The sequence below is a fragment of the Camelus ferus genome, chromosome 9 (genome assembly GCF_009834535.1).
Source record: "Camelus ferus isolate YT-003-E chromosome 9, BCGSAC_Cfer_1.0, whole genome shotgun sequence".
NCBI classification, from domain to species: Eukaryota; Metazoa; Chordata; class Mammalia; order Artiodactyla; family Camelidae; genus Camelus; species Camelus ferus.
The window spans coordinates 56,501,206-56,528,342 of record NC_045704.1 but is presented as its reverse complement, the minus strand read 5'-3'; the positions used below and the strand labels follow the sequence as shown (position 1 = coordinate 56,528,342).

At 44.2% G+C, this 27,137-nt stretch overlaps 1 protein-coding gene across 9 annotated transcripts in view; it reads left to right on the top strand.

The window, feature by feature from the left end:
* The first annotated feature begins 1,317 nt into the window (after nt 1–1,317).
* The window catches only part of MBTPS1 (membrane bound transcription factor peptidase, site 1), a 47,229-nt gene continuing 21,409 nt past the window's right edge, over nt 1,318–27,137 (top strand). The window contains exons 1-15 of one of the 9 annotated variants that reach the window (XM_032486867.1): nt 1,318–1,478; nt 9,080–9,240; nt 9,854–10,074; nt 10,530–10,582; nt 11,842–11,919; nt 12,443–12,926; nt 13,870–14,127; nt 16,989–17,192; nt 18,778–18,888; nt 19,318–19,430; nt 20,659–20,775; nt 21,202–21,269; nt 24,886–24,988; nt 26,280–26,431; nt 26,686–26,847. In XM_032486867.1, the coding sequence (XP_032342758.1) occupies nt 12,758–12,926; nt 13,870–14,127; nt 16,989–17,192; nt 18,778–18,888; nt 19,318–19,430; nt 20,659–20,775; nt 21,202–21,269; nt 24,886–24,988; nt 26,280–26,431; nt 26,686–26,847 (1,457 nt within the window). In that variant the 5' untranslated portion in view covers nt 1,318–1,478; nt 9,080–9,240; nt 9,854–10,074; ... (1 more) ...; nt 11,842–11,919; nt 12,443–12,757. Of the gene's footprint in view, nt 1,479–9,079; nt 9,241–9,306; nt 10,140–10,529; nt 10,583–11,841; nt 11,920–12,373; nt 12,927–13,869; nt 14,128–16,988; nt 17,193–18,777; nt 18,889–19,317; nt 19,431–20,658; nt 20,776–21,201; nt 21,270–24,885; nt 24,989–26,279; nt 26,432–26,685; nt 26,848–27,137 lie in introns of those variants that run through there. The other 8 variants (XM_032486866.1, XM_032486869.1, XM_032486868.1 and 5 more) reach the window with 8 other exon arrangements.

Genomic DNA, 27,137 nt, shown 5'->3' with positions numbered 1-27,137 from the left:
AGTTCGCTAGCCTACCTCTGTTCCTAACAGTCTGGCTGTGTATTCAATGGCATAGTGACTTAAAGGGCTATTAAGAGAATCCTGGCCAAGACCAATTGACCCTGAATTAAAACAACACACTTACATTTAAGATCAAGTGCCTTATGTGGTGGCAGCAGGGAGTGCTTAATTTTGAGGATTTACAAATGCAAAGGAGTCAAGAATTGTCTGAAAGTTCCTTAACACTGATGCCATCTCAGAACGGGGGACAAGAACTTAACCAGGTGTGGGTTGGCCTAGTACAACCACCACCATTTACTGAATATGTGTGTGTCAATCTCTGTATGTATATGTTTCATTTAACCCTCATCCTATGAGGTCGGTATTAGTATCTTTTTTGGATGAGGAAAGTGAGGTACAAAGAACTGAGGTACAACTTGCTTAAGATCCCAAAGCTAGTAGGTGAGTCTCTATCTGCTATATTAAATCAGTTTTGGCTAATGTTAAAGGAAAGATGCAGTGTTGTGGTTTATTGTCACACTGGGGCCATGCAGAATTATGGTGCAGAGCAAAGTTCACTCAAGATACAAGTAGTTTTATCTGACTGCATAGATCATCATTTTTCACTGGCATTAATTAAAACATGCTTTCAGTCCCCCAGTTGTGCCCAGTGTCAAGTGTGGACCAGCTCAACATTAAGACAGAAAACAGCCCGTGACCCTAGTATCTCAATCACCCAGACATTTTTGGGGAGGCACACTTTGCAGAGAGTGTAACACATTGATCCTTTCTTCAAAGGGGTAAGATGCTCGGTGTCTGTGGTGCAGGCAAGGCCGGGAGGGGTTAGGAGTGGAAGAGACCAAACTTGGGGTAGGAGTCTCGCCTGTCAGAGTGGGAGTCAGACAGGTGAGGACTCTGAATCCTCTGGCCCTGAGAAAGCACTTCACCCGTCCGCTTCCCAGCTGCCGCACCGGTAAAGCAGGTAAAAAGGGTAGAGGTTTGCAGAGGGAGTGTCGCCCAAATCTCGCTCTCGACCCAGACACCTAAAGGCCCGAAGAGAGCACTGGAGTCCGCCAGGGTCGTCCTCCCTAGGACAGGCCCGACGTGGCCGCTTTGGGGGGGGTTGGTGCAGGTCCCCAGGGCCCCGGGCCTTGAAGCCCAGCACATCCCACGTGGGAATCCTGCAACGGTTCTTTCCCGGGTCTCCAAATGGGTCCCTGCGAGCTGGCCACGCCCCTGCGCTCGCGCTCCCGCCCCCCCAAATGTCGCGAGACATTCGTTCGCCTTACCGGCCCGGCGGCCCTCGGCGTCCAGAGCGCGCACGCAGGGCACGCACGGCCGGCGCCTGGGGGACTGCCCCGGCTGTCGGTCTCCCCGCCCCGATGGTGCAGTCTCGCGAGCGTTGGGAGTAAACAGCCCCGAATGGGGACTCAAGGCGTGTTCGCCGCGGAGGCGCCGTTATCCCGGGCCCGCCGGACCCGAGCCTGAGGCGGCCTCAGGTATGTGTGATGGCCCGCTTCCCGGAGCCGCTACCCCTCCCGACCTGCGCGGCCGCGGCGCCTTCCGGCGTGCTCGCCGCGCTCGAGGCCCCGAGGGTGGGGGGCGGCGCGGGCCCGCGCTGGGGGCGGCGGCCTCCCTGCGCCCCAGATCCTTAGGGAGAGGACGGGACAGCGCGAGGGCAGCTGGGCGAGCGGTGGAGACGCGTCTACAGGCACCCGGTGCGCCGCCTGCCCACTTGCGGGAAACGCGTGGTCTCCGCCGCTCGCCGCAGACCCAGCCCCGACTCGCGGCGGGGGTCCCCGCCTGGCCCTTTCTCCGTGTTTACACGCCTTGATAGCTTGCTCCGTCTCACCGTTGTCTTTATCTGAAATAAACAGCAGCTGAGTGAAACAACATGCCTGGCTCTGGCCCTTAGCCTCCGAGCGTACCGTAGTTCTCGGTCCGCTCCCAGAGGGGTGCCGGGAGCAGATCTTAAGTGACCTCGGTTCTTTGCCGGTCTCGGGCGCTACACGCTGCTCCGCTGGTTTTCAGAAACGCGGTGTAAGAAGCTCGTGGGCAGTTTGGGCCCGTGAGACTCTTGGGTTTACTCTCGAAACAAAAGTGCCTTTCAGACCTGTAGGATCTTACACATCGTGCATTGCCCTGTCGTGAGTGTGCTCCCGGAGACTGTTACAGATCGTCAACATATTTTCATTAAGATGTTTACCCTTTGTTTTGGCTAGAGCTCCTGAGAATCTTGGGCTGTTTGTCTATGCAAATTAAGTTAAATATTTACAGTTTAGATTGTGAAGGACACTTCCAAGTGAGAGAGAGGGGCTTAAGATCTCAGAGTTGAACTCTGGAGAATTTCATTTCCCTTTAGTCTTAACTGTGCTGGTAATAGTGCTCTAACTTCAACGTCTCAGTTTGCGAATTTGTAAAAATAAGGGGTTTGGAGAGCAGTGATTCTGCTCAACTTTTTAATCTGCAGCACCCATTTTATATATTTATACATATTAATATGAGAGCATTGTTAAAGTATAATTTACACACCATAAAATTAACCTGTTTTAAGTGTACTTATTCAGTGTTTGTTTTTTTTTAGTAAATTTATAGTACAATCATCACAACCCAGTTTTAGAACATTTCTGTCACCTCAAAAACATCCCTGGTGCCCATCTGCACTCACTACTCACTTGTAACCCCACTAATCTACTTTGTCTCCTGAGATTTGTCTTTTCTGAATATCTAGTATATTCAGGTGAGATGATATGTGGCTGTTGTGTCTGGCTTCTTTTATTTTGCATACTGTTTTCAAAGTTTATCTCCATTGTACCAACTATATTAATACTTCAGTCCTTTTCATGGCCCAGTAATATTCCATTGTAGGGATGTAACACATTTTGTTTATCCATTCATGCAGAGCAGTTTTTGCAGATAAAATTTGATTTTATGTTCCCATGTATGATGCAGATGGCCAGAGCCCTTTTTGTTGGGGACAGGGAGGGTGGAACTCTTGCTCACCAGATCTCTCTCTTGTGCTCCTCAAGTATCCCTTATAATCAAGAATTGGTTGTGTCTATGAAAGAAGAGACATTCTGATTTAGTGCTTGCAGAGCCTTTGAAGCACCTGCTGTCACATAGGATCAAGCAGGAGCTCTTCTAAGAGTTACCAGGTTTCTTTTTTTTTTTTTTTTCCCCGCATGCCCTTCCCATCCACATGTTCTTCGATTGTATTTTCCATAGGTCTGGTGGTGGATGATTCTTGCCCTGGCCACTGCCTCTTCCATTTATTGGCAGCCTCTGCAGGTGCTACAGATAATTAGAGGCTGCAGGTCTGGGAAAACCACACGTGGCTCCCAGTAGTGCCTTAAGTTGGGGTCAAGGGTGGGGGATTTGCATCTGTCTCTTTACTCCAGGAGAGAGTTTAGATCCTGGTTGTATTTTATTGGAAAAACTTGGCAATCCCAACCCTCGGTGACTTGAAATATCAAGAACGGGAGGCCAGACCTTGGTCTGTCAGTGTTGTGCCTGAGGCAGGTTAAGGAGGAGGTAGGAGGAGGCTAAAGTTGATTTCCTCTTCCCTGTGGCCTCATCACTTCTGACATGCTGCAGAAATCTGCTAACTAGGGTTATTAATCTTGACCACGTCCTTTTGCTTAAGGAAATGAGTTTAAAGTGAGAAAATACTAATCTCGTACGCAGTTGACCAGTGCTGGATGGCAGAAGGGAGAAAAGAATGAAGAGACAGGAGCAACATCTATGGCAATAAAGAACAATGCAGACCAAGATTTCTTAACTTTGGCACTCTTGACTCTTGGGGCTGAATTATTTGTGGTTTTTTTCCCTATGAAACCTACTGATGGAGAGAATGTGCCAGAATGAATGGTTCAATCAGCTTAAGAGCACACCTTTATTTTAAGATAGTGTGGTCTGGCACCTCTTAAATATTAGCCTATTAAACAATGGTAATGCAGCCAAGTATGCAGTTAGTTATGAAAATGGTGTTTTTATAGCCAAATTTTAATTGAACTGATTGGTATCCTTTCGTGGACTCAACACCATTCTGTTTTCCCTGGATCTAGTTCAGTAAAGGTTTATTACAAAGCAAGGCACAGCTGCATAATTAGATGACTGTTGGGTGATACAAGTAATTTCCTCTCACCTGAATTGTGTTCTTTTGTTTTTGTGGGGGAGGTAATTAGGTATGTATTTATTTAGTTAGTTTAATGGAGATATTGGAGATTGAACCCAGGACCTCATGCACACTAAGCACATGCTTTACCACTGAGCTATACCCTGCCCCTTGAATTGTGTTCTTTAATTATTTGCACACAAAAAAAAAAAACTTCAAATGTATTTCAGCTACACCTAGAATCATAATCTTAGTGATACTGTTTTATAATGCAAAGTAGAAGATTCTCAGTGCTGCAAGGAGTGTTAGCTGTCCTTGGACCAGTTGCTTGCTCAAGTAATACATCTTCTCTGCTTTGTCTCGCCTTTATACATCTCATTAAATCTTACTCCTGGCATTCTATTATTTGAACTGTTTATTTTACACTTATTGTTTATTGCCAAATATTTTTTATTGCACCTGTATTAGAGGCATAATTATACTTCTTTATGGAAAATACATATTTTTGTAAATACCATCTTTTAAGGTGTGCATTTGTATGGAAGGGTAACCAGGTCTTCTGCATAGAGAATTTATAGAAATGAAATCCAGGAGACACTAAGTGGATCCAGTCACAGCCCTAACTAGGCCCTGTAAGTGACATTACAAAATGATAAACCTCTTCAGAATGAACTAGCTAAAAGCATATACTTAAGCTAGAAGGTAGACAGATTTTTGAAAACAACTTCTAGGAAATAGATCCCTTTTAAGCTCTGCTTTGTGTACAAATAAATTTTTAACATATTTTGACTCTTTGTGCCACTGTCTAACAAGAAAATTTTTCTATAAAATTTATTTTAAAAGGTTTGTTAAAGTATTTGTTTTATCTAATTTAAATGTAATATATGCTCTTTGTAAAAAGGTAAATGAATAGAATTAAGAAACTAACTGCCTGTGATCATGACATTGAAAGCTAGAATCACTGGTACCATTTTACATCTTTTTATATTCTTTTTCCCCCGTCCATATAGATACATATTTAAAAACAAAATTTGGATCACACTGTACATGAATTGTCTTACTTAATATTTCATTAGCATTTCCCCCATATTCTTTGGGAAATATATTAGTTTTCTATTGCTGTAACAAATTTCTACCAACTTAGTGGCTTAAAACAACATGAATTTGGGGGGAAGGGTATAGGTCAGTGGTAGAGTGCATGCTTAGCATGCACAAGGTCGTGGGTTAAATAAATGACCCCCCCCCCCCAACAAAACAACACGAGTTTATTGTCTTGCAGTTTTGGAGGTCAGTAGTCTGAAATCAGTCTCACTGGGCTAAAGTTAAGGTATTGGCTTCATTCCTTCTGGAAGTTCCGGGGGGAGAACCTATTTCTTTCCCTTTTTAAGTGTCTGGAGGCACCGGCATCCTTTGGCTCCTGACCTCTACCTTGTCTCACTTGAGCCTTGTGATTCCATCATCACATCTCCTGCCTCCACTTACAAAGGCTCTTGTAATTACAGTGGACTGGACAATCAGGGTATTCTCCTCATCTCGACACCCTTAGTTTAGTTACACCTGCAGAGGCCCTTTGGCCATATAAAGTAACATTTACAGGTTCTGGAGATGAGAATGTGGACCTCTTTTGGGGACCATTATTCAGCCTTCCAAAGGAGCATATTTGAAATTGCTGCATTGCATTCCACTGTAAGGGTGAACCGTAATTATTCAGCTAGTCCACTATTGCTTTTACTTATTTATTTTTTCTTAGTATTTGTGAGAATGCATTTTTTTAATATACATATTTTTATTGAAATATAGTCAATTTACAGTGTTGTGTCAATTTCTGGTGTGCAGCACAATGTTCCTGTCATACATGAGCATATATATATTTCTTTTCATGTTCTTTTTCACCCTAAGTTACTACAAGATATTGAATACAGTTCCTTGTGCTGTACAGTGTGAACTCCTGGTTTATCTCTTTTATATATAGTAGTTAGTATCTACAAATCTTGAACTCCCAATTTATCCCTTTCCCCCTTCCCCCCACGCCAGTAACCGTAAGTTTGTTTTCTGTGCCTGAATCTGTTTCTGTTTTGTAAAAGGTTCCTTTGTCTTTTTTTTTTTTTTTTAAGATTCCACATATGAGTGATATATGTTATTTTTTTTCTCTTCCTGGCTTACTTCACTTAGAATGACATTCTCCAGATCCATCCATGTTGCTGCAAAGTGGCATTATTTGATTATTTTTTATGGCCAAGTAATATTCCATTGTATAAATATACCACAGCTTCTTTATCCAGTCATCTGTTGATGGACATTTAGGTTGTTTCCGTGTCTTGGCTATTGTAAATAGTGCTGCTGTGAACATTGGAGTGCATGTATCTTTTCCAGATAGAGTTCCCTCCAGATAAATACCCAGGAAGTGGAATTGCTGGATCATATGGTAGGTCTATTTTTAGTTTTTTTGGTTTTGCATAATGGCTGCACCAAACTACATTCCCACCAGCAGTGTAGGAGGGTTCCCTTTTCTCCACACCTTCTCCAGTATTTATCGTTCATGGACCTTTGAATGATGGCCGTCCTGACTGGTGTGAGGTGATGCCTCATTGTAGTTTTGATTTGCATTTCTCTGATCATCAGCGATATTGACCATTTTTTCATGTGCCTATTGGCCAATTGTATGTCTTCACTGGAGAATTACTTGTTTAGGTACTCTGCCCATTTTTGGATTGGGTTGTTTGGTTTTTTGTTATTAAGTTGTATGAGCTGTTTATATATTCTAGAAATAAGCCTTTGTCAGTTGCATCATTTGCAAATATTTTCTTCTATTCCATAGGTTATCATTTTGTTTTGCTTATGGTTTCCTTTGCTGTGCAAAAGCTTATAAGTTTAATGAGGTCCCATTTGTTAATTTTTGCTCTTATTTCTATTGCTTGGGCAGACTGCCCTGGGAGAACATTGCTGAGATTTATGTCATAGAATGTTTTGCTTATGTTTTCTTCTAAGAGGTTTATAGTGTCTTGTCTTATGTTTAAATCTTTATGCCATTTTGAGTTGATTTTTATGCATGGTATGAGGGAGTGTTCTAATTTCATTGATTTACATGCAGCTGTCCAGTTTTCCCAACACCATTTGCTGAAGAGACTGTCTTTTCTCCACTGTATATTCTTCCTTCCTTTGTCAAAAGATTAATTGACCAAAAGTTTGTGGGTTTATTTCTGGGCTCTCCCTATTGCTTTTAGATGGTCTCTAATTTTTACCAGTTAAAATCCCTGAACATTAATCTTTGTGTGCTTTCAGATTCATACTTCTATGGAATGAATTTTGCAGGGAGATTTTAGGAAAGTGGGATAACCTAGCTCTTAAGAGTGTCTCTCCTGGAGCCAGACTACCCAAGTTCTCAGCCCAGCTTTCCCACTTCCTGGCCGTGTGGCTCCAGGCAACTGACAGAGCCATCCTGCGTCTCAGTTTTCTCATCTGAAAATTGGGTAGGAACAGGTTGTGAGCATTAAGTGGGTTAATATATGCAAATTACTTAGAATAATGCCTGCCACATGATAAATGCTCAGTGTCAGTTACTGTTATTATTGAATATATTAGACTAGAAGATTTTTTCATTCACATGTTGGCAAGTTACCATTCTAAAAGGTTATAATTTTTACATTCACTAGCAACATATGAGAGTAGTTTTTATTGGGTTGAATTCTTAAACAAGATTTTATTTTATACTGGGTGTCTCAGTTTTTGTCTGTCAAAACATTATTTTTATACTGTAAATTATAGAGAGAACTGGGGTTAATTTTAGCAGCCATTTACTTTCTCAATTCCACAGTTCCTTAGAATGAGAAATACTTTTCATCTGATTTTTTAATCCCCTTGTTGTTTTTTTTTTTTTTTTTGAGGGGGGAGGTAATTAGGTTCATTCATATATTTATTTTTAGAGGAGGTACTGGGGATTGAACCCAGGACCTTGTGCATGCTAAGCATGCTCTCTGCCGCTTGTGCTATACCCTCCTGCCGAGAAATACTTTTAATTTGACTTGACTAGCTCTGTCCATCATTTGGGATGTTTGGATGTCATTCTGTTTGACAGTTGATGCTGTCAGTCTGTTTGACAAGGTCTGTGGTCTGGTTATGCACACAGTGGTCCGCGCAGAGTCTCAGAGAAGAGGCTTATAACTGCGCCCACTCCACCATCACATTTAGTACTTCCACCCTTCTGAGGGCAATCCCAGCAACTGAGAATAATTATAGGACTTTTTTACTTTTTTTTTTTTTCATATTTTGGAAACCATGTCAACCTACCAGAAAGGGTCCAAGAACAGTACAAACCCTTTTTTCCTCTGAACCATTTGAAATTAAGTTGCCCATTGTCCCCAGATATCTTAATGGACATTTCCTGCAAGCAAGGAGCCTGGTTTCTTCTAGTGGAGAATAGTATTAAGAAAACCAGTTCTGGGCACCAAGGGGGCTCCCTCCCGGTGGGATGTCACTGCCCCATGTCCTTTTAGTAGACAGAGCTGGGAAATACATGTGTGTGTGTTTGTGTGAATGTGTGTACCCAGATTTGCATGTGTTTATGTCTACTCTGTGTTGAAAACCTTGAGATCATACCAGTGTTTCCAGTTTCATTCTGATCCTGCGTTGTTCATCCAGGTTTTTTCCCCCTTTCATTTTTGTGACTTCCTTCTCTGATAGTGAGAAAGCTGCTTTCCACTGTCCGCAGAATATTGATTTGATCAAATCAGTGTCCCTTTGTCACTGCTGGCACCTCACTCAGCTCTGACACCCCTCTCAGCCTCCATCCCTCCCCACTGGGCCACTGCGGCTCTCCCACCAAACCTTACTTCTGGTCCTCGACTGCATTATTCAGAAAAGGAAGAAGAAAGGAAAAGTTAAAACACTTTTTATAAAGAGTGTTTTTCTTTTCATGTGTGTTTGTGTCTGTGTTTACATACTCTTTGCTTATCTTATTCTTGTTCCTACTTATCTCTTTGTCACTAGATGGTGAGCCTGTCTTGGAGAAAATGGTCTCCAGGTCTGCACTGTGTGGTGAGAGCCAGGAAGGACCCCTGTGGACACGGTGAAGGGAAGCCTTCAGAGCCCCCGCGGAGGAGTCCGTGGGAACTGGCTGTCTTTAAAACAAACAGGCCAAGGGCATAGAGGTCGGTAGCCGGTGGCCGGTCTGGTGACCCCAGTGCCCACATCATCACTCACCAGCCTATAGCTCCCTGGTGGCGTTTTTGTTTTCCTTAATGCAAATTTGTACTTTAAAGCCTTCTTCTTCTGGGATTGGGAATCTGTAGAAAGCTCAGTGTCTGTTGTCATAATTTTTATGAGCCATACCTCTTTAAAAAGAGTGTCTTAGAACCCAGATTTTAGTTCACCCTTAAAAAACATAAGCAGGTTAGCCAGATCCACACAAACCAGGGAGTGTTGCCTTGTCCTTGTCGACCTACTCCTCCCTGTGGGAATTCTCTACCCGAGATGGCTTCTTTCCAGCCCCTGGAGGTTTGGAGACTAGAGCAGGCTGGCTTCACCAGTGCTGCCCTTTGGTGGACGGTTCAGTGACCTTTTAATTACTAAACCAGTGACCACCTTTCATTATGGAAATTCTTTTTCACTGATTTTGAGGTTCTTTTGACCTCCCTGTTCCTTCTGCCCTGAGCCGTGCCCTCCCAGCTCTAATGTTCATCCTCAGTTTCTCCTGTTCAGAACTCAGGTCCTATTAGTGTTTCCCAAACCAGCTTTTTCTGCAGCCTTTTCCATCCCATTTAGGGGCAGATGCCATCAGTCTTCGAGCAAGAGGCCTTGGTGTCATCCCTGGCTCCTCCCCTGCACGCCCCCGCATCTGGTGGTCAGCAGAGTCTATCTTCACCTCCACCTTCACCTTCGTCATGGGACCACCTTCATCGTCTTGGACCCGGCCACCATCTTTGCAGGAGCCTTCCAGTTGGTTCCCCGCTGCTGCCTGTGCCCCCTTCCACGTGGCAGCCAGGGTGAGCCGGCTGGTGAGGCTTTTCTGCTGGGATCATGCTTTCCTTGCTGTTCACAACCCTGCCAGGTCAGACTCCACTTGAGCCCGCTGCCGTCCTCCTCAGGCTGTCCTGGGAAGATGTGCAACCCGGCACCTGTGTCTGTCCCTCCTCTGCCTCATCCTCCCCTGCGCCCACTTAGCTGTCAGTGTTTGGGATCGGCCTCTTTGCAGGATGGCACCTGCAAGGCTGTGTCCCTCTCTTAGTAACCTTTGTTTCCTCTGCGGCACCCGGCAGCATCTTAAACTTGGTTAGTACTCTGTAAACCTGTGTGAGTTAATGAATAAATTAAGGTATAGTCTTCTTTTCAAAAAACCTAAAAAGTTTTCCTATTCTTTCTGGAAGAGAACTGATTACCTTAGGCATTTTAAAATTTAAAAACCCCTAATCTGTTCTTTCCATTTTTCTTCTGAAATCAGGCTCCTGCTTCAGCTGTAAGAGAACACGAGCCGTCTCCCCTCTCAGGCTCAGTGTAAGTTCACGGTCTTGAGCTGTGTGTGTGGGTTAATTTGACATAGGTTTAGTTAAAGTTGATCTAACCCACCTTAGGTCTAAGATTTGCTAACTAACGTGACTTGCTAATATTTGGGTTCTGTCTAGCCCAAATGTGTCATAGATCCTTTAGCATGAGGCAGAGGAGGTTTTTTTCTTTATTAAAAAAATTATGCCTTCATTGAGTGAGAAACCTGTTTAAATCTTCTACCCGTAAGTTCATTTCCTGTAACATGAGAGCTCTTATCACTAGTGATTAGCCATCTCGTCTTTGACCTATAACACTGTAATTAAGTCAGGTATATGCCGCATAGAACTGTGTCCTGTGGTACCGTCGCTGTGGGGATCCAGTATGAACTGGGAGACCATGGATCTCTCCCTGGCGGAGTGCTGTAAGACAGTTTGGAGTGGCTGTTGGCATCTCCTGTTGCTTTTCTTCCGTCTTTCTGTTCTGGTCTTTGTTTTTCACTTCTCTGTTCATATGATTGGTATTCTCATTGTTCTACGTGTGGCTATGGAAATTCTTTTAATATTTCATTTCTATCTGATGAACTCTGTTCCATCATCCTTGGTCTCCAGTTCAGAGAGCGGCCTGCTTTTCAGGATCGTTTGTGATTATAATGATGAATGTCCTAGTTAATTAGACTTCAAAAATGGCTTAGACACTCTAAACCCTTGCTTTATACTTTATCAGAGTTTTCCTGTTTATAGAAGCACACATGAATAGTTCCAGAAACCACAGATTCCTTGGTGCTTTCAGGTACCAGTTTCTGCCAGGTGAATGGGACGGGCATACCTCTCTTGAAGGGGAGCTAACTCCTTGTCCTTAGTGTTTCCTTTGTAGAAACAAGTAGCAATGGAAGGCCTGTTGCCTCGCTGGTCTGCCTCCCCCTTGGTGGGTGATTTATGTTTCTGGTGTGACATGTGCAACTCATTTTTCTGGGGGTGCTACAGCCTGCATTGTTTTTTTCCTGCTGCTGTACTCGTCATTGTGAAGACTTACCATTTTTCCTACCATTCAGATATTTTGAAAGGTATCTGTGCCCACAAGTAATTTAATACTCAAATGACATTTTTCTTTGGCAATAGCTTTTATCTCACCAATGGTCCTTTCATAACACTTCCAGTAAGAAGGGATAATCTGGTTTGATAGCATGTTTAGAGGGTTAAAATCTTTAAGTTGAAGGTTCAGCTAAAATAAATTTCATGACAATAAAAACTTTTCTGTGCTCTTTTCAGAGTTGGCAGGAAATATTTCAAAACCTGAAAAGGTGTAGTGTGAGTAATTTGAGAGTCCAGAGTCTCTTAAAGAAGCTGGTAAGTATGAGTTGTATGGAAATTAGTTTGTTCTTAGGTGTTAATTTTACAGTGGATAGTCAGGATGTGTACCAATCTTTTGCCTGAAAAATTGGTGAAATTTATGGGGAATTAAAGTGCTAACTGGATTAATGCCCTAGAGATGAAGAGTTGCCAATGGTAGGAAAATGCAGAATCTGAAGTAGAAGTAAAGGATCGTAAGCAAAGGGTCGTGATTCCTCCTCCTTTTTTGGATGCTCAGGGCCAGTATGCCTAATATTCCTGGGGTTGTTATCCGTATTTTTCTCATTTATTTTATCTTTTTTTGTTTTTGAAGCTGCTTTAGAACTTTTTTTCTCCTGAAAGAAGTGAAGAGTAACTAAATAAAAATGAAATAAGGTGTTTCATGGTTGCACCATAGTTTGCTTTGTCTTAGAGCTGGTTTATGTTTTTGACCCTCTTATCTAAATTGCAGGATGACTGCGTCCTCCCGGGCTCTGTCGCTGTGCTGCTGATGCCTCTGTGCGCTTGTGTTGTTTTGTAGACTGGCTCTCAGTGATTGCTCATCCCTGCTGGACTTTGGTTCTGTGGTGCAGATGGAGTGTAGGACTCGGGTGTCTGGGCCAGAGTGAGTGAAGCCTGAGGTTCAAGATGGAGAAGAAACGAAGAAAGAAATGAAAGCCTCTTTCCAGGCCAAGGCACAAAAGGCCATGAAATTTAACTTTTATTTACATTGGACAAGACTGTAAAATGGCTGATTAGTAATGTTTCAGCTTTTAGCTGAAACAAAAATTAACTTATAATCAAGGAAGAAAAAAGTGCGATTTGAATTTATGTGATTTTATGACCCTATTCACTGATGACCATGAAGCTTGTCAACATCTGGCTGCTTCTGCTGGTGGTGTTGCTCTGTGGGAAGAAACATCTGGGGGACAGACTGGAAAAGAAATCATTTGAAAAGGCCCCGTGCCCTGGCTGTTCCCACCTGACTTTGAAGGTGGAGTTCTCCTCAACGGTTGTGGAATATGGTAATGGTATTATTTTAAATGTTAGGGACCTCCGCCCAGATGCGTTTTCCAGACTTACTGTAAACATTAGCTGTGGCTGAAAACATTTCCCTCTCTTCTACAATAAATTTCAAATGGGCTGAGTGCATGGTGTTTGAATGTTAACTCTGCTGAAGTTTGTTTTCCCAGTACAGTTAGCTTATATGAAGCAAGGAAATTGACATTCTGAATTATTTCCCTAAAACTTAATTCCATGGAACAGGTGCCATTGCAGCTGGTGAGGGTGGGGACTTCGGAGGTGCTGCAGGTTTATGTGACCAGTTGTGAATAACTAAGCAAGTAGTCTTATATTCATATACAGCTCTAAATTCATTTATTGTTCTCAGTAAAATAAAACCAAGCCTTCACTTTTCAGAATTCTTTCTTTCTATTTGAAAAACATACAAGCATTTCTTTGCCATACGCTGAAACTTCTGTTAATGTTTGCTTTTTGAAAAATAGCACAGCTATCTGATTTTGAGTGATGTGTTCTGTGATCAGGGGGCTTCATCCAGATCTTTTTCACTCAAAGCTCTGGAAACTGCTGTTCAGATTGTGTAAACTCGTCTGTCTGTTTACTGGTCTTTTAAAATTTCTTTTTTACTGATCAAACAGAAACCAAAGTATTATCTTACTAAATATTTTGCCACAGTTACTTAAACTTTTATTTGAAAAATTTGACAATTAAAATGGTAGAAAGTTTATTTTAAAACATAGAAAAAGTTTCTTTTATTAGATTGTACTGTGTTTGTCAAAAATGGGGTTGTGGTTTAAAAGGAAGATAGATTTGTTTGCTGCTCTTTATACTGTAGGTTTTATGATACCTGAGTTTTCTTCTACCTGGGAAATTTTAGATTAGATATAAGCTTATGTTATTATATATGTGCATAAATTCTAATTTTTATTTTGCGGTCGTTGATTTCAGAGTATATCGTGGCTTTCAATGGATACTTTACAGCCAAAGCTAGAAATTCATTTATTTCAAGTGCCCTGAAGAGCAGTGAAATAGACAACTGGAGAATTATACCTCGAAACAATCCATCCAGTGACTACCCCAGTGATTTTGAAGTGATTCAGATAAGAGAAAAACAGAAAGCGGGGCTGCTGACACTTGAAGATCATCCAAACATCAAGCGGGTAACACCCCAGCGGAAGGTTTTTCGTTCCCTCAAGTACATGGAGTGTGAGTACTGTGACCGCGGGTGGGTCTGTATTGGTGTCTGCTTTGCTCAGAAGAGAGGGCAGATATCCACAGTCACATGTGATGTGCTCCCCCTCCACATTCTGCCGCCTGCTTTTGTTTTGAAAATATTCAAACTGACATTATTTGAAAAATAGTAGAGCGACTACCCTATCCCTTCACTTAGTTTCGTTAGTCGTGAATATTTTGTTGGCGGGAATTTAAAAAATAAAAAAGACACTTCATGCTTCTGATAGAAAAAAACCTGAGAGTTTGCAGTAGAGGATGACAGTGATCTTTGTTCTGTGGGAAGTGATTTTCACTCAGGTTCCTCTCAGAACCTTCAGGCTTTGAGGCTGTGATGCCCCTTTGTGCTCTGAAATTAAGATGATGTCTTTGATTCTCCTTTTTACTTGCATTCTGCTTTCAGTATGTGTTTTTGGTTTTTTACGGTATCTTGCAGAATGTCTTTTCCTTGCATTTCATTTTGCTTTTCTCACAGTCTCTTGACCATGCAGGGTCAGGCCTTGGCTGGGCTTAAGTCGTAAGCTTGTGCAGGTACGAGGATGGAAGGAATTTGACATTTCTCTTCTGATCAAGGGTTTATTCTTTCCTGCTTCCTTACAACTTGGGCCTGTCAAGATAAGTTTACCATCAAACAACAGATTGCATATTTATTAAATAATATTTCAAAGCAAGTGTATTACCAAAGGAAAGGTTTTTTTTCCCTACTTGTCATAAACTGGGGTAAGAAATTGCTGGTTCAATTATCATTTAGTATCATTTCTTTCATTGGAAGGAAGAAGAAATAAAATTTTGCTTTTCTTTTCTTTTGTCTGTCATATACTAGGCCTGAGCGCCTCTGAGGTTTAAAAAACACCCAGATGAAAAGCTTAACTGATTTGCATATATGATAGTTCTCGAGTCAACTGTGGAATTCAGGTTTCTGACTTCTTCAGAGCTCTTTCTGCTAGTCCAGATGTTTCATGGTGCTTTTTCTCTTTGAAAAGCGATAACCTGAGAACAGTCCAGGAAGATAAAAAGAAATCAAACCTTGTACAATTAGCCAAATATATACATTGTGCCTTTTTTTTTTCTCTTAATCTCAAAGAGCTCCAGCATATTTTAGGAAACATGGAAATGCCTGATTTTAGCACAGGAAGCATAGAATCTCATGGTTGGGGTTCTTTTCCATATAGTCTCCACCGTGGTAGCCAAATGCTGTGCTCGACACTCCGTAAGGCAGTAGTACACCTCTGACAGGCCCAGTCTCTCTTGTTGTTAAGCAGCTTTTTTTAAGTTTTGACTCTCCTCCAAAAATGGGAGATAATACTGCCTACTGCAAAGTCCTTGCAAAGATAAAAGGAAATATGCCTGTGAAGAGAGCTGAGTAGAGTTCTTAAGCTGTTGTGAGCAGACATTTAGTGTTTGTCATGTCTGTGGCTCTCTTGTTAGGAGGCTTTGCTTTATTTGGGGTTGAAACCTGTCACACTCTGGATCCCATCTGTCTCTGGCTCTGTCCATGGTCCATGAGACAGAGCTAACCTGAATTCCACAAGATAGTACTTACAGGGATGTTGAGGATATCCTTGGTGTTCCCTGTGACCGTTTGTTCTCTGCAGGGTAATAAAAATCTCCAGTTCCTTCAGTGGTTACTCATATGACCTGGCTTCAAGTCCCCCACCATTTTAATTGCTTTCCTTTGAGTACTCTCCATTTCTTCTGCAATGAGTGAAGCCAGAACTGAATTTAGTCCTTCAGGTGTAGTGTGTTCTGCTCCTGGTAAAGCAGAACAGACCCCTCCTTTGTTCTGAGTATTGTTCTTCCATTACGGCCTCCTGTATTGTCCCAGACTGTTGACTGAAGGAACAAAATCAACATGGGAGGTTCAGGACAGAATAATTTCAGTTGCACTGTGCAAATAGTTACCTGATGGAATTGACATGACTGTATTTTTCCAGGTCCCTGTAACTTTACTGGGTGTAGCCTGGTGAGACTGGAATGAAAACAATAGTAATTTGCTTTAGAAACAGAAACTCAGTACTATTACAGATGTGCCCTTTAGAGACTGATTTGAAATACGATTTTTTTCTTCATTATAGCATGGTTTTTGAAAGGTAAGGGGACAACACTTCTGATATTTCTTTTACTTTTCTCTTCCATTAAAAAAAAGTAAAGTACACATAGTAAGCCTCATGCTTTTAGTGCACAGTTTGGCAAATTTCGATAACAGTGTGCTGTCAGGTATCTACCAATAAAATCAAGATATAACATAATTACACCCCCCACCCCCCACCCAGAAATTCCCTCCAAGTCCTTTGTAATCGTTCTGCTTTTTGAAAGGTGACATTCTAGTAGATAAGCATGGTGGAAACACTGAGTAGTATATGCTAAGAAAAAGGCCATGTTGGTGTTTGGTCGGAGCTAGGTGTCAAGGGATCACAGCTTTTTCCTGTCCAGAAATCCATGCTGAAAGCTGTAAAACTTCACCATTGGTTACTGGATATTTTCTTCAGCAACACCTCCCCCACTTCTGGTTCAGTGAGAACAAATTGCTGATGAAAAATCAGGCATTTCTTCAATTTTAATATCATTGACTTTATTTCTTTAAAAATAATTATTTTATCAGATTGCCTGCCTTACATTGGTTAAAAAATTCCAGGTAGAGAACTATTTGGGAATAATGTGATGGTAAATATAGCTGTGTTGAGAAATTCCTTCTCGCAAATGGGAGAGAATATCGCTTTCCTTCAGAGGGGATTTCAGAGGGAGCCACCGCGCTCACTGTTTGAATGGCTATTTCCTGACAGGTGCCCTGTCCTTTGTGTTTTTTCTCTTCTGATCGTTCTCTTCCCTGGCTCTAGCTGACCCCGCTGTGCCCTGTAATGAGACCCGCTGGAGCCAGAAGTGGCAGTCATCCCGTCCCCTGCGCAGAGCCAGTCTCTCCCTGGGCTCTGGCTTCTGGCATGCCACCGGGAGGCACTCCAGTCGGCGGCTGCTGCGAGCCATCCCACGCCAGGTCGCGCAGACCCTGCAGGCGGACGTGCTTTGGCAGATGGGATACACAGGTGTGTACTGTCAACCTGGAAGCAGCGGAGGGGCTGGGGCCAGGTGGCCACACACGTCTGTCCTCCTGTCTGTTGAGCTGGACACAGTCCGCTGCTCCTGTTGTTCTGGGCATCTGTTTCTGTGGCTTTTCTAATTGTTTAATCCTTCTCACTTTCTGTGTTTGATTTTCCTGTACCGTTTCTGAGGTTAGAAGGGGTAGATTGTGGAGTGTTTCTTTCCTGTCGACACGTGTGCACAAACACTGCGCTGCCCACAGCAGAGCTGACTGGCAGTCCAGTGAAGCTCTGATTTCCCAGGAGACAGGATCCCTCCCGTGTGAAGCCCTGTGTGCAGAACGGCTAGGTGACTGACTGTCACGATTGTTACCTTTTGCATCAGAATAGGAAACAGTATTAGTAACTGTATCCTGGGAAATACAGCTCATATGCAACAAATCAGATTTTTTTCTTACTGATTCATGGTGGCAAAAAATTCCTGTGAAGTTTTGGACCCTGACTTTGAAATGTCAGCCTGTGTCTTCAGCACCCCGTACATCACGGTTTGCCTAGTCTTTCCGTTCCTCCTTGGCTTAGAGACCCTTACCTTAGAGAACCAAAGACCTTTCTGCTACTTAAACTTAACACCTGGTGGACTGCCATTTTATTAAATGGTTGTCTCCTTTTGGTTTATGTTTTTAGGGCAAAAACTTCACAGAACAGAAATTCTCTAATCCTCAGAAAAGCCTTTTTTGTTCCCCCCAAACCAACTAGTTTCCAATATTGTGTGCACATCTTTAAAAAGTAAACAATACATTTTGGTGACTATTTCAGTGTAGTTGATTATTTAACATAGTATTGACACATACACAGCTCTTCTACCGGAGAGGCATTCCCTTCATTACTTCTGTTAGCCTCTCAGTAGTATGAGTATCTTGTAATTTTGTCTGCATGTTTTCTAAAATTGCTTGATCTGACAGCATCAGTTGTATTTCATGTTGGTGTAGATGGTTTTTAGCTAGTATCTAAAGTAGACTTGATACTATAGAAAAGTGTGTAATATAGTGGTTTTCCTTAAAGTGGGGTTTCCCTGCTTGTGGTGGACAGCCCCTCTCTGCAGAGTTCGTTGTCATTAGTGAGCAGGACTGAGTAAGACTTTGACCTGGTCAGAGGTAGGAATGTGCCCCGCCCTGCCCCCGTGGGTGAGTGCTGTGTGCCTGTTCCTCACCCAGGAACCTCTCTAAGGAGATGAAGGGATGGAGACCTGGAGAAAATTACCAGAAGGGGAAAATCAGTCATGGGTGGAAGACTGGGGAGAAGGCGGTTCCACTCCTAAGCATGGGTGACAGTTGAGGTGGGTCCAGAGAGATTTTCTGTTTGTCCTCAGGTCTTAGCAGCAAGTGACGGCAGTCTCCAGTGCGCCCTCTCCTTAGTCTCGGCCCAGCCGGGACCCTGGGCATCTGACGTCACGTGTGCACTTTGGATGAGCGTTGGCCCTAGATCATGTGTCATTCTCTGTGGGTTCTAAGGAGGGTTGTATTTTATAGACAGAAATCCAAAAAGATGATTTCTCCAAACCTGATTTTGCTTGCTTGCTTTTTGGAATTAGGTGCTAACGTAAGGGTTGCTGTTTTTGACACTGGGCTAAGTGAGAAGCATCCCCACTTCAAAAACGTGAAGGAGAGAACCAACTGGACCAATGAGCGAACGCTGGATGATGGTGGGTGGCTGATGCTGGGAGAACCCGAGGGGGGTGTTTTTTGTTCACTTGTGGGCTTTCATCACTCCATCCTCTGTTTAATCAGCTCAGAGGGTATTTTTCTGTGTGTTAATGATTAAACAGTCCCTGCACAACAGTTATTCAGACAGACCCAATGTTTTGTGCCTTCCGCAGAAGCTTTTCTGCATATCTCTGAGGAGGTCAGGAGGTGAGTTTGAGGAGACAGTCCTGGTGGAGGGGCACCTCCCTGTGGGGAAGAGAGCGGGATGTGGGGCTGGCAGAGTGGGGCTCTGAGCGAGGGCAGTGGAGAGGTGAGAGGGTTCTGGGTCTCGGACTCGGGGGAGGAGTCCACTTGAATGGATGGAGTGAATTACTGCATCTTGGCACACATTGGCAGCTGTATTTCATGTCTGTTTTCCTTTCGGGCAGCAGGACTGGGCCATGGCACATTTGTGGCAGGTGTGATAGCCAGCATGAGGGAGTGCCAGGGGTTCGCTCCCGATGCAGAGCTTCACATCTTCAGGGTCTTTACCAACAACCAGGTAGGTGTTTTGAGCACCTGTGAAACTTGATGAATTGATGTTAAAATGTAAAAACTAAAAACTAGAGAACGTATACTGGTTTAAAAGCAGCACACATCAGCGATGCTGCGTGCTGTTGGCGTCCCTCGTGTGCCTTGCCATCTCCCCTCTGTCTCTCCTGTGTGGCTCCCCACCCCCTTCACTGGCCTCCCTGGAACCTGAGGACCCTGCTTCAAGGCACCACGCATGGGGATCCCTTGGCTCCCATGTCTTGTTCTCCAGTGGGCTGGCCCGAGGCTCCTGTGCACCGCGACTGGGCACAGCTTGAGCGCTCTTTCCTGGAGGGAGTGATCGCACGTGTGTGTGTTTGCCGCCCCTGCTGGGCTGACCACCTTGAGCCCAGCACCTGGCATCATGTTGGTTAACATGGGCTTACAAGCTTGTTCCCTCCCTCTGTATTGCAAACACTATTGAAAAGGGGGAGGATCCTAGTATTTATTAATTTTTAAAATTTAATTTTTGTGTGGGGGATAACACAGTTCAAAATTAGCAAGAGGCAGCGTGGGGAGAATTCTCCCATCCCTGCTCCTATCCCGCCGGCTCTTCCCTCACTTCCCCTCCCCTGTGATTGTTTCTTATTTCCTTATCCCCTCTCCTCCCGGAATTTCTTTTGTATATTCAGACAAATATAAATACATTGACTTTTAAAAGCCTTTAAAGATAATTCTTAATCGTTATACTGACTTTTTCCCCTGTAAATTTAATTTTGTATTTTATAAAAATACCTAAATGGCAATACACAAAGTAGATTAACTTTTGTAAGGAAACTATGAGAGAAATAATAACTATCAGTGAAATAATTCTATAAAATAACTTTCATTGCTGCCATTTATCCTTCAGTGTACTTAGGAATAAAGAATATTAGACAAATACATTAAATGATTTAGAAACACTTAATAGATGTGTCTTAGGACAAGTCGTTTTACAAGAGGGGCAGTGGGAAGTTTGGGGTCTTCCCTTGGAAGGAAGGAGCTGGACTGTAGACCTGGAGGGATGGGACTCTCAGCACATCACCCCTCCCTGGAGTCCAGCTCCAAGGACCTAGAAGTTGTGGGTATAGAAGTTTACATCTCAGAGCATTGTTTGTTCTTGAAATTTATTTCTGAAGTTTGAGTGACTCATGCTGCTAAGACTCTAGCATTTGGAGACATTTGTTACAATACCTAATGGACTGTTTTCAATGAACCAGGTCTCCTACACGTCCTGGTTCCTGGATGCCTTCAACTATGCCATCCTCAAGAAGATCGACGTTCTGAACCTGAGCATTGGCGGCCCTGACTTCATGGACCACCCCTTCGTTGACAAGGTCGGTCCCGCCCTTGACAGGAAGACCTTGCGTTCTGTGACGGCTCCTGCTCTTTCTCGTGCCTCCACTTGGCTTTGTGTCTGATGTGCTTGTGGCTTGTCACCCACGTGGTGACTGCTTTGTGAGGATGTGAGCTGTAGTGACTGGCGTGGGAAGCAGCACACAGTGCCTGAGTGGTTCCTTCTTGCCTGAACACGTGACCTGTCTTTTCTGGCCATGCCTGAAAAGCTTGAGACTGCTCTGTGTGGACCCCTGTCCTGAATCTATCACCTCTGGACAGACTGGCTATCAAATGTAGCACATCTGTAGTGGCCTGGTGTTGCATTTTCAGGTTTTAGTTCTGTTTTTAGGTTATTTTTGGACAACTGTATGTTGACTGTTTAGAAGTGGCAGACTTCCATAAATAAATGCTTGCTAATCTTGTAGGTGTGGGAGTTAACGGCTAACAACGTCATCATGGTTTCTGCTATTGGCAACGATGGGCCTCTTTATGGGTAAGTAGCCCTAATAGGATCGGCCTTAGAGGTATTTTTTTCCTTGAAGAAACTGAAAAACTGTTGTCTGTCTGTGTATCTATCTGTACCTGTGTGTATCTAAAACTTTGTTCTGTGGAAATTTCCAGCTCACACACAAAAGACTTTGTAATGAATCTCATGTACCCATCACTCAGTCCAGCAGTTGTTAACTTGAAGCCAGTCTTGTTTCTGTTTAATTTTTTTTTTTTCACTTTGCTGTGAATAGCAATTTGGAGGCCTGAAGTTTTTTTTACTCTTTCTACCCCCAAAATCAATCAGGAAGGTAAATGTGTTAGAAATAAATGGAATTCCACAGTATTTATTGAGACCCACAGAGCACAAGGCATAGGGGTGAAGAAGTAAACAAGGTGGGTTGCCTGCCTTTTTAAGAAGAATACGACGCAGACACAACAAAACTACGATGAGGAGGGAGCGCAGGGCATGACGGACATGGACTGTGTTTGGGGTTGATGAGAAGCACTAGAGGACAGTGGCACAGAACTGTTCCTTCCTGCTGGGCTGTTGTGGTGAATTAAAGCAGCAGGAGTTACAGGACATTAGTTACTGAATCATAGGCAAGCCTCTGTCTGATTAGAGATCCCAGTTTTCTTTCTACCCGAAGCTCCAGTTTTTATTCTGTAGATGATATATAAATGATCTCTTGTGCTGAAACACTTTTGCAGTGGGATGTCTGTCACCATTCTTTACTGGGCATCTGAAATTGTGGTTCAGTGCTACAGCAGAGGGTTTGAGGGAACCGTAAAGGCTTCAAGAAGAGAAAATACAGAGCCCGCCCTCAGCGTACCCTGGTCCATAGGAGGAGAGACGCGCATCCCTCCTAGGCGCGCATCCACGGCACACCCCACAGGGGCACACGCTCTGTCTTACAGTGACATCCTGGGGGAGCAGGCAGTCTGGGGGACAGAGGGAGCTTATGTAGCAGGGTCCAGGGTGTAGGGTTAGGGTGAACTCTATGAAATCAGTGTGTTTATAGGTCAGAACCTATGCATATTGGTAGCCATGGTTCCAGCCTAATAGTTGTTTGGTCAGTGACCTGTCTCTTCATAGGGGTCCAAACTTAGGGATCTTGCAGGGTCCTTAGTCTTGTATGTTGTGACTCATGGGGGAAATTGGTATAAATGTGCCCTAACTACGATTCTGCCACACATAAAATTCAGTTATTAAGTAATCTCATCACATGTTCTTGTTCTTTCTGAAGCTTCTCCTGTTTGCCACTCCCTCATTTCTGACGTCTCTGCTCAAGGCCAGCGCTAGTCAGCTCAGCATCCCTGCGTCACCTGTCGGTTTCCTAGCCCATCCTCCTGCCTTCGGTCTTCCCCACCCCAGCTCTTCCTGCACCGGTGACGAGGGACTGTGGAGGGTGGGGAGGCACAGGAGTGGAGCCAGACAAGTCAGGCTGTGGGACCTTTGCTTCCCTGTGGGGGCTGCCAGAACCACCCGGGGCTTCCTGTGAGGATAAAATTAGACCGTAGAGGGAAAGCCGTGAATACCCAGCCTCTGTAAGTGGTGGCTGTGCTTTTTCCTTTCTTTTTTGTGTGTTTCTGCTGTTAAAACATAGCAGAGCAGTTTTCTTAATTAAGAATCTGCTGTGGACCATGATTGCCTGATCAAATTTAAATTTTTCTCCATGGTTTTCAAGGTCCTCAGTATTGTAGCCTGGAGTCAGCATACTTTTTCTGTAAAGGATCAGGTAGTAAATAATTTAGTCTTAGCAGGTCATGTGGTGTTTGTTGCAACCAGTCACCTCTGTAGTGTGACAGCAGCAGGGACGTGTGCGAATGGACAGGTGTGGCTGTGTTCCCAGAACACTATTTACAAAACCAAGTGAGGGCATGACAGCGGTAGCCTGGTGCTCCGGACTCGGCCTCCCCTCACCTCCCCGCCTACGTCTTCCTCAGGTTGGGCTCTCCCCCTGGAAACCAGGCTTCTCCATCTCCATCACCACCACCCCTACACTGCTGCTGGCCCTCCTGGCTTGCCTTTCGTTCCCGTCACATCAGCTCTTTCACATGCCATTCTGGCTGAAATCCTGTGACTTCTGTGAGCAGTCACGCTTGGTGGCTTCTAATCAAAGAGTCGCTCATGTGGTTGCGTTAGAGAGAGTCCCAGGAGGGGAAGCCCCCAGGTCAGGCTCGTGTATGTTCACAAAGCCTTGTGGAGATCGAGCAGCTGCCAGCTGCTTTGTGGGGGGAGAGTGTCTCAGTCACCGTGGCCGAGTGTGTGCGGCGTGGCTTCCTACCTGGGCGTCGGATAGGGCTGGTCAGGTGACTGTAACGCACTCACAGAGCCCGGTTGTTGATCATAGACAGTGCTGATACTCTGGGGGCAATGCTCGTGTCCCTGTTGACACCCCTTGCTGGGAGCTCTCTGGGTCCTGCACCCTGGACACTTAGACAGTCTTTCACAGTGCCAGGGAGTCTGCAGCTGCGGTTCCCCCTTTGCAGCACCAGCAAAGATTTTTTTTCATGTTTTCCCTTATGTTTTAAAGGCTTAAAGTACACTGAGTAGAGGGACTGGCAAGTAGAGAGAGGGTGGGAAGGTGGCATGTTTTTGTATCAGCTTCAGTGGGAAATTCTGTCAGTGACTCTGTCCTCATCTCAGCTCTTTGATTTCATAGAAATTTATATACTTTTAATGTCAGCCAATGAAAAAGTCACTGTTGGTGCCCTGGACAACCCTCTGGTAGCATGTTGGTAGCCAGTGAGCTAAGGAGTCAGTGCCAGGGTCGACTCAGTGTGGTTTAGAACAGTAGAAACTTGCTACTAAAATCACTTAAGCCACTTGGGATCAGTGGTGGTTAAAGAGGCCGGTTTTTGGGTATTGGAGCTGTGGTAGATAAAGCCCAGGAAGTTTCATAACAGGTTGTTCTATACTTTCATCTAGTTCAACTTCATCTTGATTTGTATGTTGACTTTGTAGTTTAAACTTTTTTGTCATTATTCATATCCCCATCATTTCTTTGCAGGTCTAGTGCCCTTGAGATACTGGGGAGAGTTGCATGGTTTTTCCTTTGCATCCAGGCCTTCCCTCTGAGGAGCTCTGGGTCACTGAGTAATACTAGTCACCCCCATGGTTCCTGTGTGGAAGGGGAGCACCTGCACGAGACCAGTTGAGACTTTAACTTTCTGACTCTGACCATGGCAGGTGCCAGTGTGTGGCTGCAGTTCCTCCCCAGAGAGATCGGGGTCTAGTTGGGGAGGCAGGAGGAACACACTTGCAGCAGTGGGAATTGATGTGAGAATGTGTACGTAGGTGATGAGCTGTGATGGTGATGAGTCTTGTGAAGTTCAGAGAAAGGGGGTCCTTCCTGCCTAGCAGTAGTGAGGGAGGAAGTGAGTCTTGGGCCGGAGCATGATCAGTTGACAGGGAGGGAAAGAAAGAGAGGGTGTCCCAGGTGCAAGGAGAGAATTGAGCCACAGAGGTGGCCATGAGTGGATCAGTTCACCACAGCCGCACGGGTGAGGTCACAGAAGAGCCTGCTGCCGTCGTAGACTTTTCTGGGAGTATTTGCCCTTATTTGAATTACTCATTTAAAATTGTTCCTCTGCCCTTGTGTTTTTGTGTCTCAATGCAGCACTCTGAACAACCCTGCTGACCAGATGGATGTCATCGGAGTGGGCGGCATTGACTTCGAGGACAACATCGCCCGCTTCTCCTCTCGGGGCATGACAACCTGGGTAGGTGGTGCATCTTTAGTTGAACGTGCCTCCTGGGGTCATTGGTGTGAGAGCCAGGGTGCAGCTGTCAGGGCACGGGGAGGGGAGGAGGAGCAGCCTACGGGGTCACCCAGCCTTGGGGCAAGAGCTCCGGCCCCTTCAGCATCTGAACCTCCAGCCAGTGTTGATTCTGACTGTTTTCACGGCTCCACTTTTAAATTTACTTCTAAGTAACTCATTATTTAGGTTAGTTGGATTCGTACCCACTGGTCCTAACTAGTTGAAAGGGGAGGAGCAGTCCTCTGTGCTGGGTAGGATGAGTTTTTAACCTTAAGAAGCAGGAAAAGCCAGTGAGAACAGCTTACTATCGACTCTGCTAACATGGAAATAACTGCATTTAGCTAGATGAAACGAAATAACGCCAGCATGTTAATTAGTTCGGCTGCTTGAGGTTTAATTATGCAACAGACTCATCTTCCTTTGCCCTCTGAGCAGAGCCTGGTTCACTGTGATGCTCCCTCAGGCCGCGCCTGGGCGCTCTTACCTGCCCTGCACCCCCTCAAACTCCCGGCACGGGCTCTGACCCAGCTGTCATGTTGTCGGCTTTTATCAGAGCCTGTGTTTTAATGGCATTTTGAGCAATATTCCTGAGTAATCTGCAGTTGAGCCGTCTTTAAATCAGTGTCCCACATATGTGGATCCAGAGTCTGTTTATGTCTGATTGCCAAGAAGGATCTTTTTCACTTTTAATTGGTGTGCTTCTTTCTTACAGAATATAAGATTCTGTTGTAACTCATTTTGCCCCAATTTTCGGGAAGCTTAAGAGAGTACTCAAAATCTTATCCCAAGTTACTTGTACAATTATACTTACTGTTCCAAATCATTCTTTCCCCTCTGTAACAGACTGAAATATCCAGTCATAGTCATGTACTTTTTTCCCTGTGAAGAAAGGTGTTTCATTTTTTCTAATTTTTAATTTTAATTTTTGATTTTTCTAACATTTAAAATGTTTGAGTTACCTAGAAACCAGTTTGCACTTTTTAGTCTTGCATGTTAGCAAAATTAAAAATAATCCATTTTTCAAATGCTTTATAACATTACTATCCTGGTTATCATAAAACACACTAAAGATTATTTTTTTGTATTATTATTTAAGCTCCTCTTCTGAACTGCAGTGAATTTCAGACTAAAACCAGTACCATACTAAGGTTACACTATATTTGGATAACCCATGTTTCTCTTCCGGTTTTATTCACTCGTAATTGCCCATGGCCGTGTGCTGTGGTAGGAACCACACTGCTGTCATTTATAGGAGCTGCCGGGGGGCTATGGCCGTGTGAAGCCTGATATTGTCACCTATGGCGCTGGCGTCAGGGGCTCTGGCGTGAAAGGCGGGTGCCGGGCCCTCTCAGGGACCAGCGTGGCTTCTCCAGTGGTGGCTGGCGCTGTCACCTTGCTGGTGAGGTGAGTGTTGCTCAGCAGGGGGAGGTTTCATCAGCAGACCAGGCCACTGGAAGGCTGCCAAGTGATTGGTCCCGAGGCAGGTGCAGGAATGAGCACTTCCATTCTCATCTTAAGTGGGCTTTCCTGGGGTAGCTCCTGTTAGATACAAAACAAGATTTTAGGGGTGTCATGTTTGTTTACCTACAGGTTAGGATAGTCTGATTTTCTTCTTTTACTGAGAGAAAGTGAGCAAGTACGCTGATTATTCCCCCCAGCACAGTCCAGAAACGTGAACTGGTGAATCCGGCCAGTATGAAGCAGGCCCTGATTGCGTCAGCCCGGAGGCTTCCCGGTGTCAATATGTTTGAGCAAGGCCACGGCAAGCTGGATCTCCTCCGAGCCTATCAGGTCCTCAGCAGCTACAAACCACAGGCCAGGTTGGTATGCTTGCCTTTTGAACAGGCCTTTCTCTTCTCTGCTGGGCTCCAAGGCAGGTTTTCCCTTGGCACACAATGCTGGCCTCAAAACAGCCAGTGCCTGATATCATAGCAGTCGGGGGTCTCAGGGAGAACTTCATGCTGCTGCTGCCACAGGGTGCCACTGGCAGAACTGCTTTCCACCTCCTGGTCTTCTGTTATTTGTCACATAAATGGTTGAAATAATGACTTCGTATTTCTTTTCACTTTCTTTTTTTAAGACAAAAATGTAATGAAAATTGGTCAGTGTC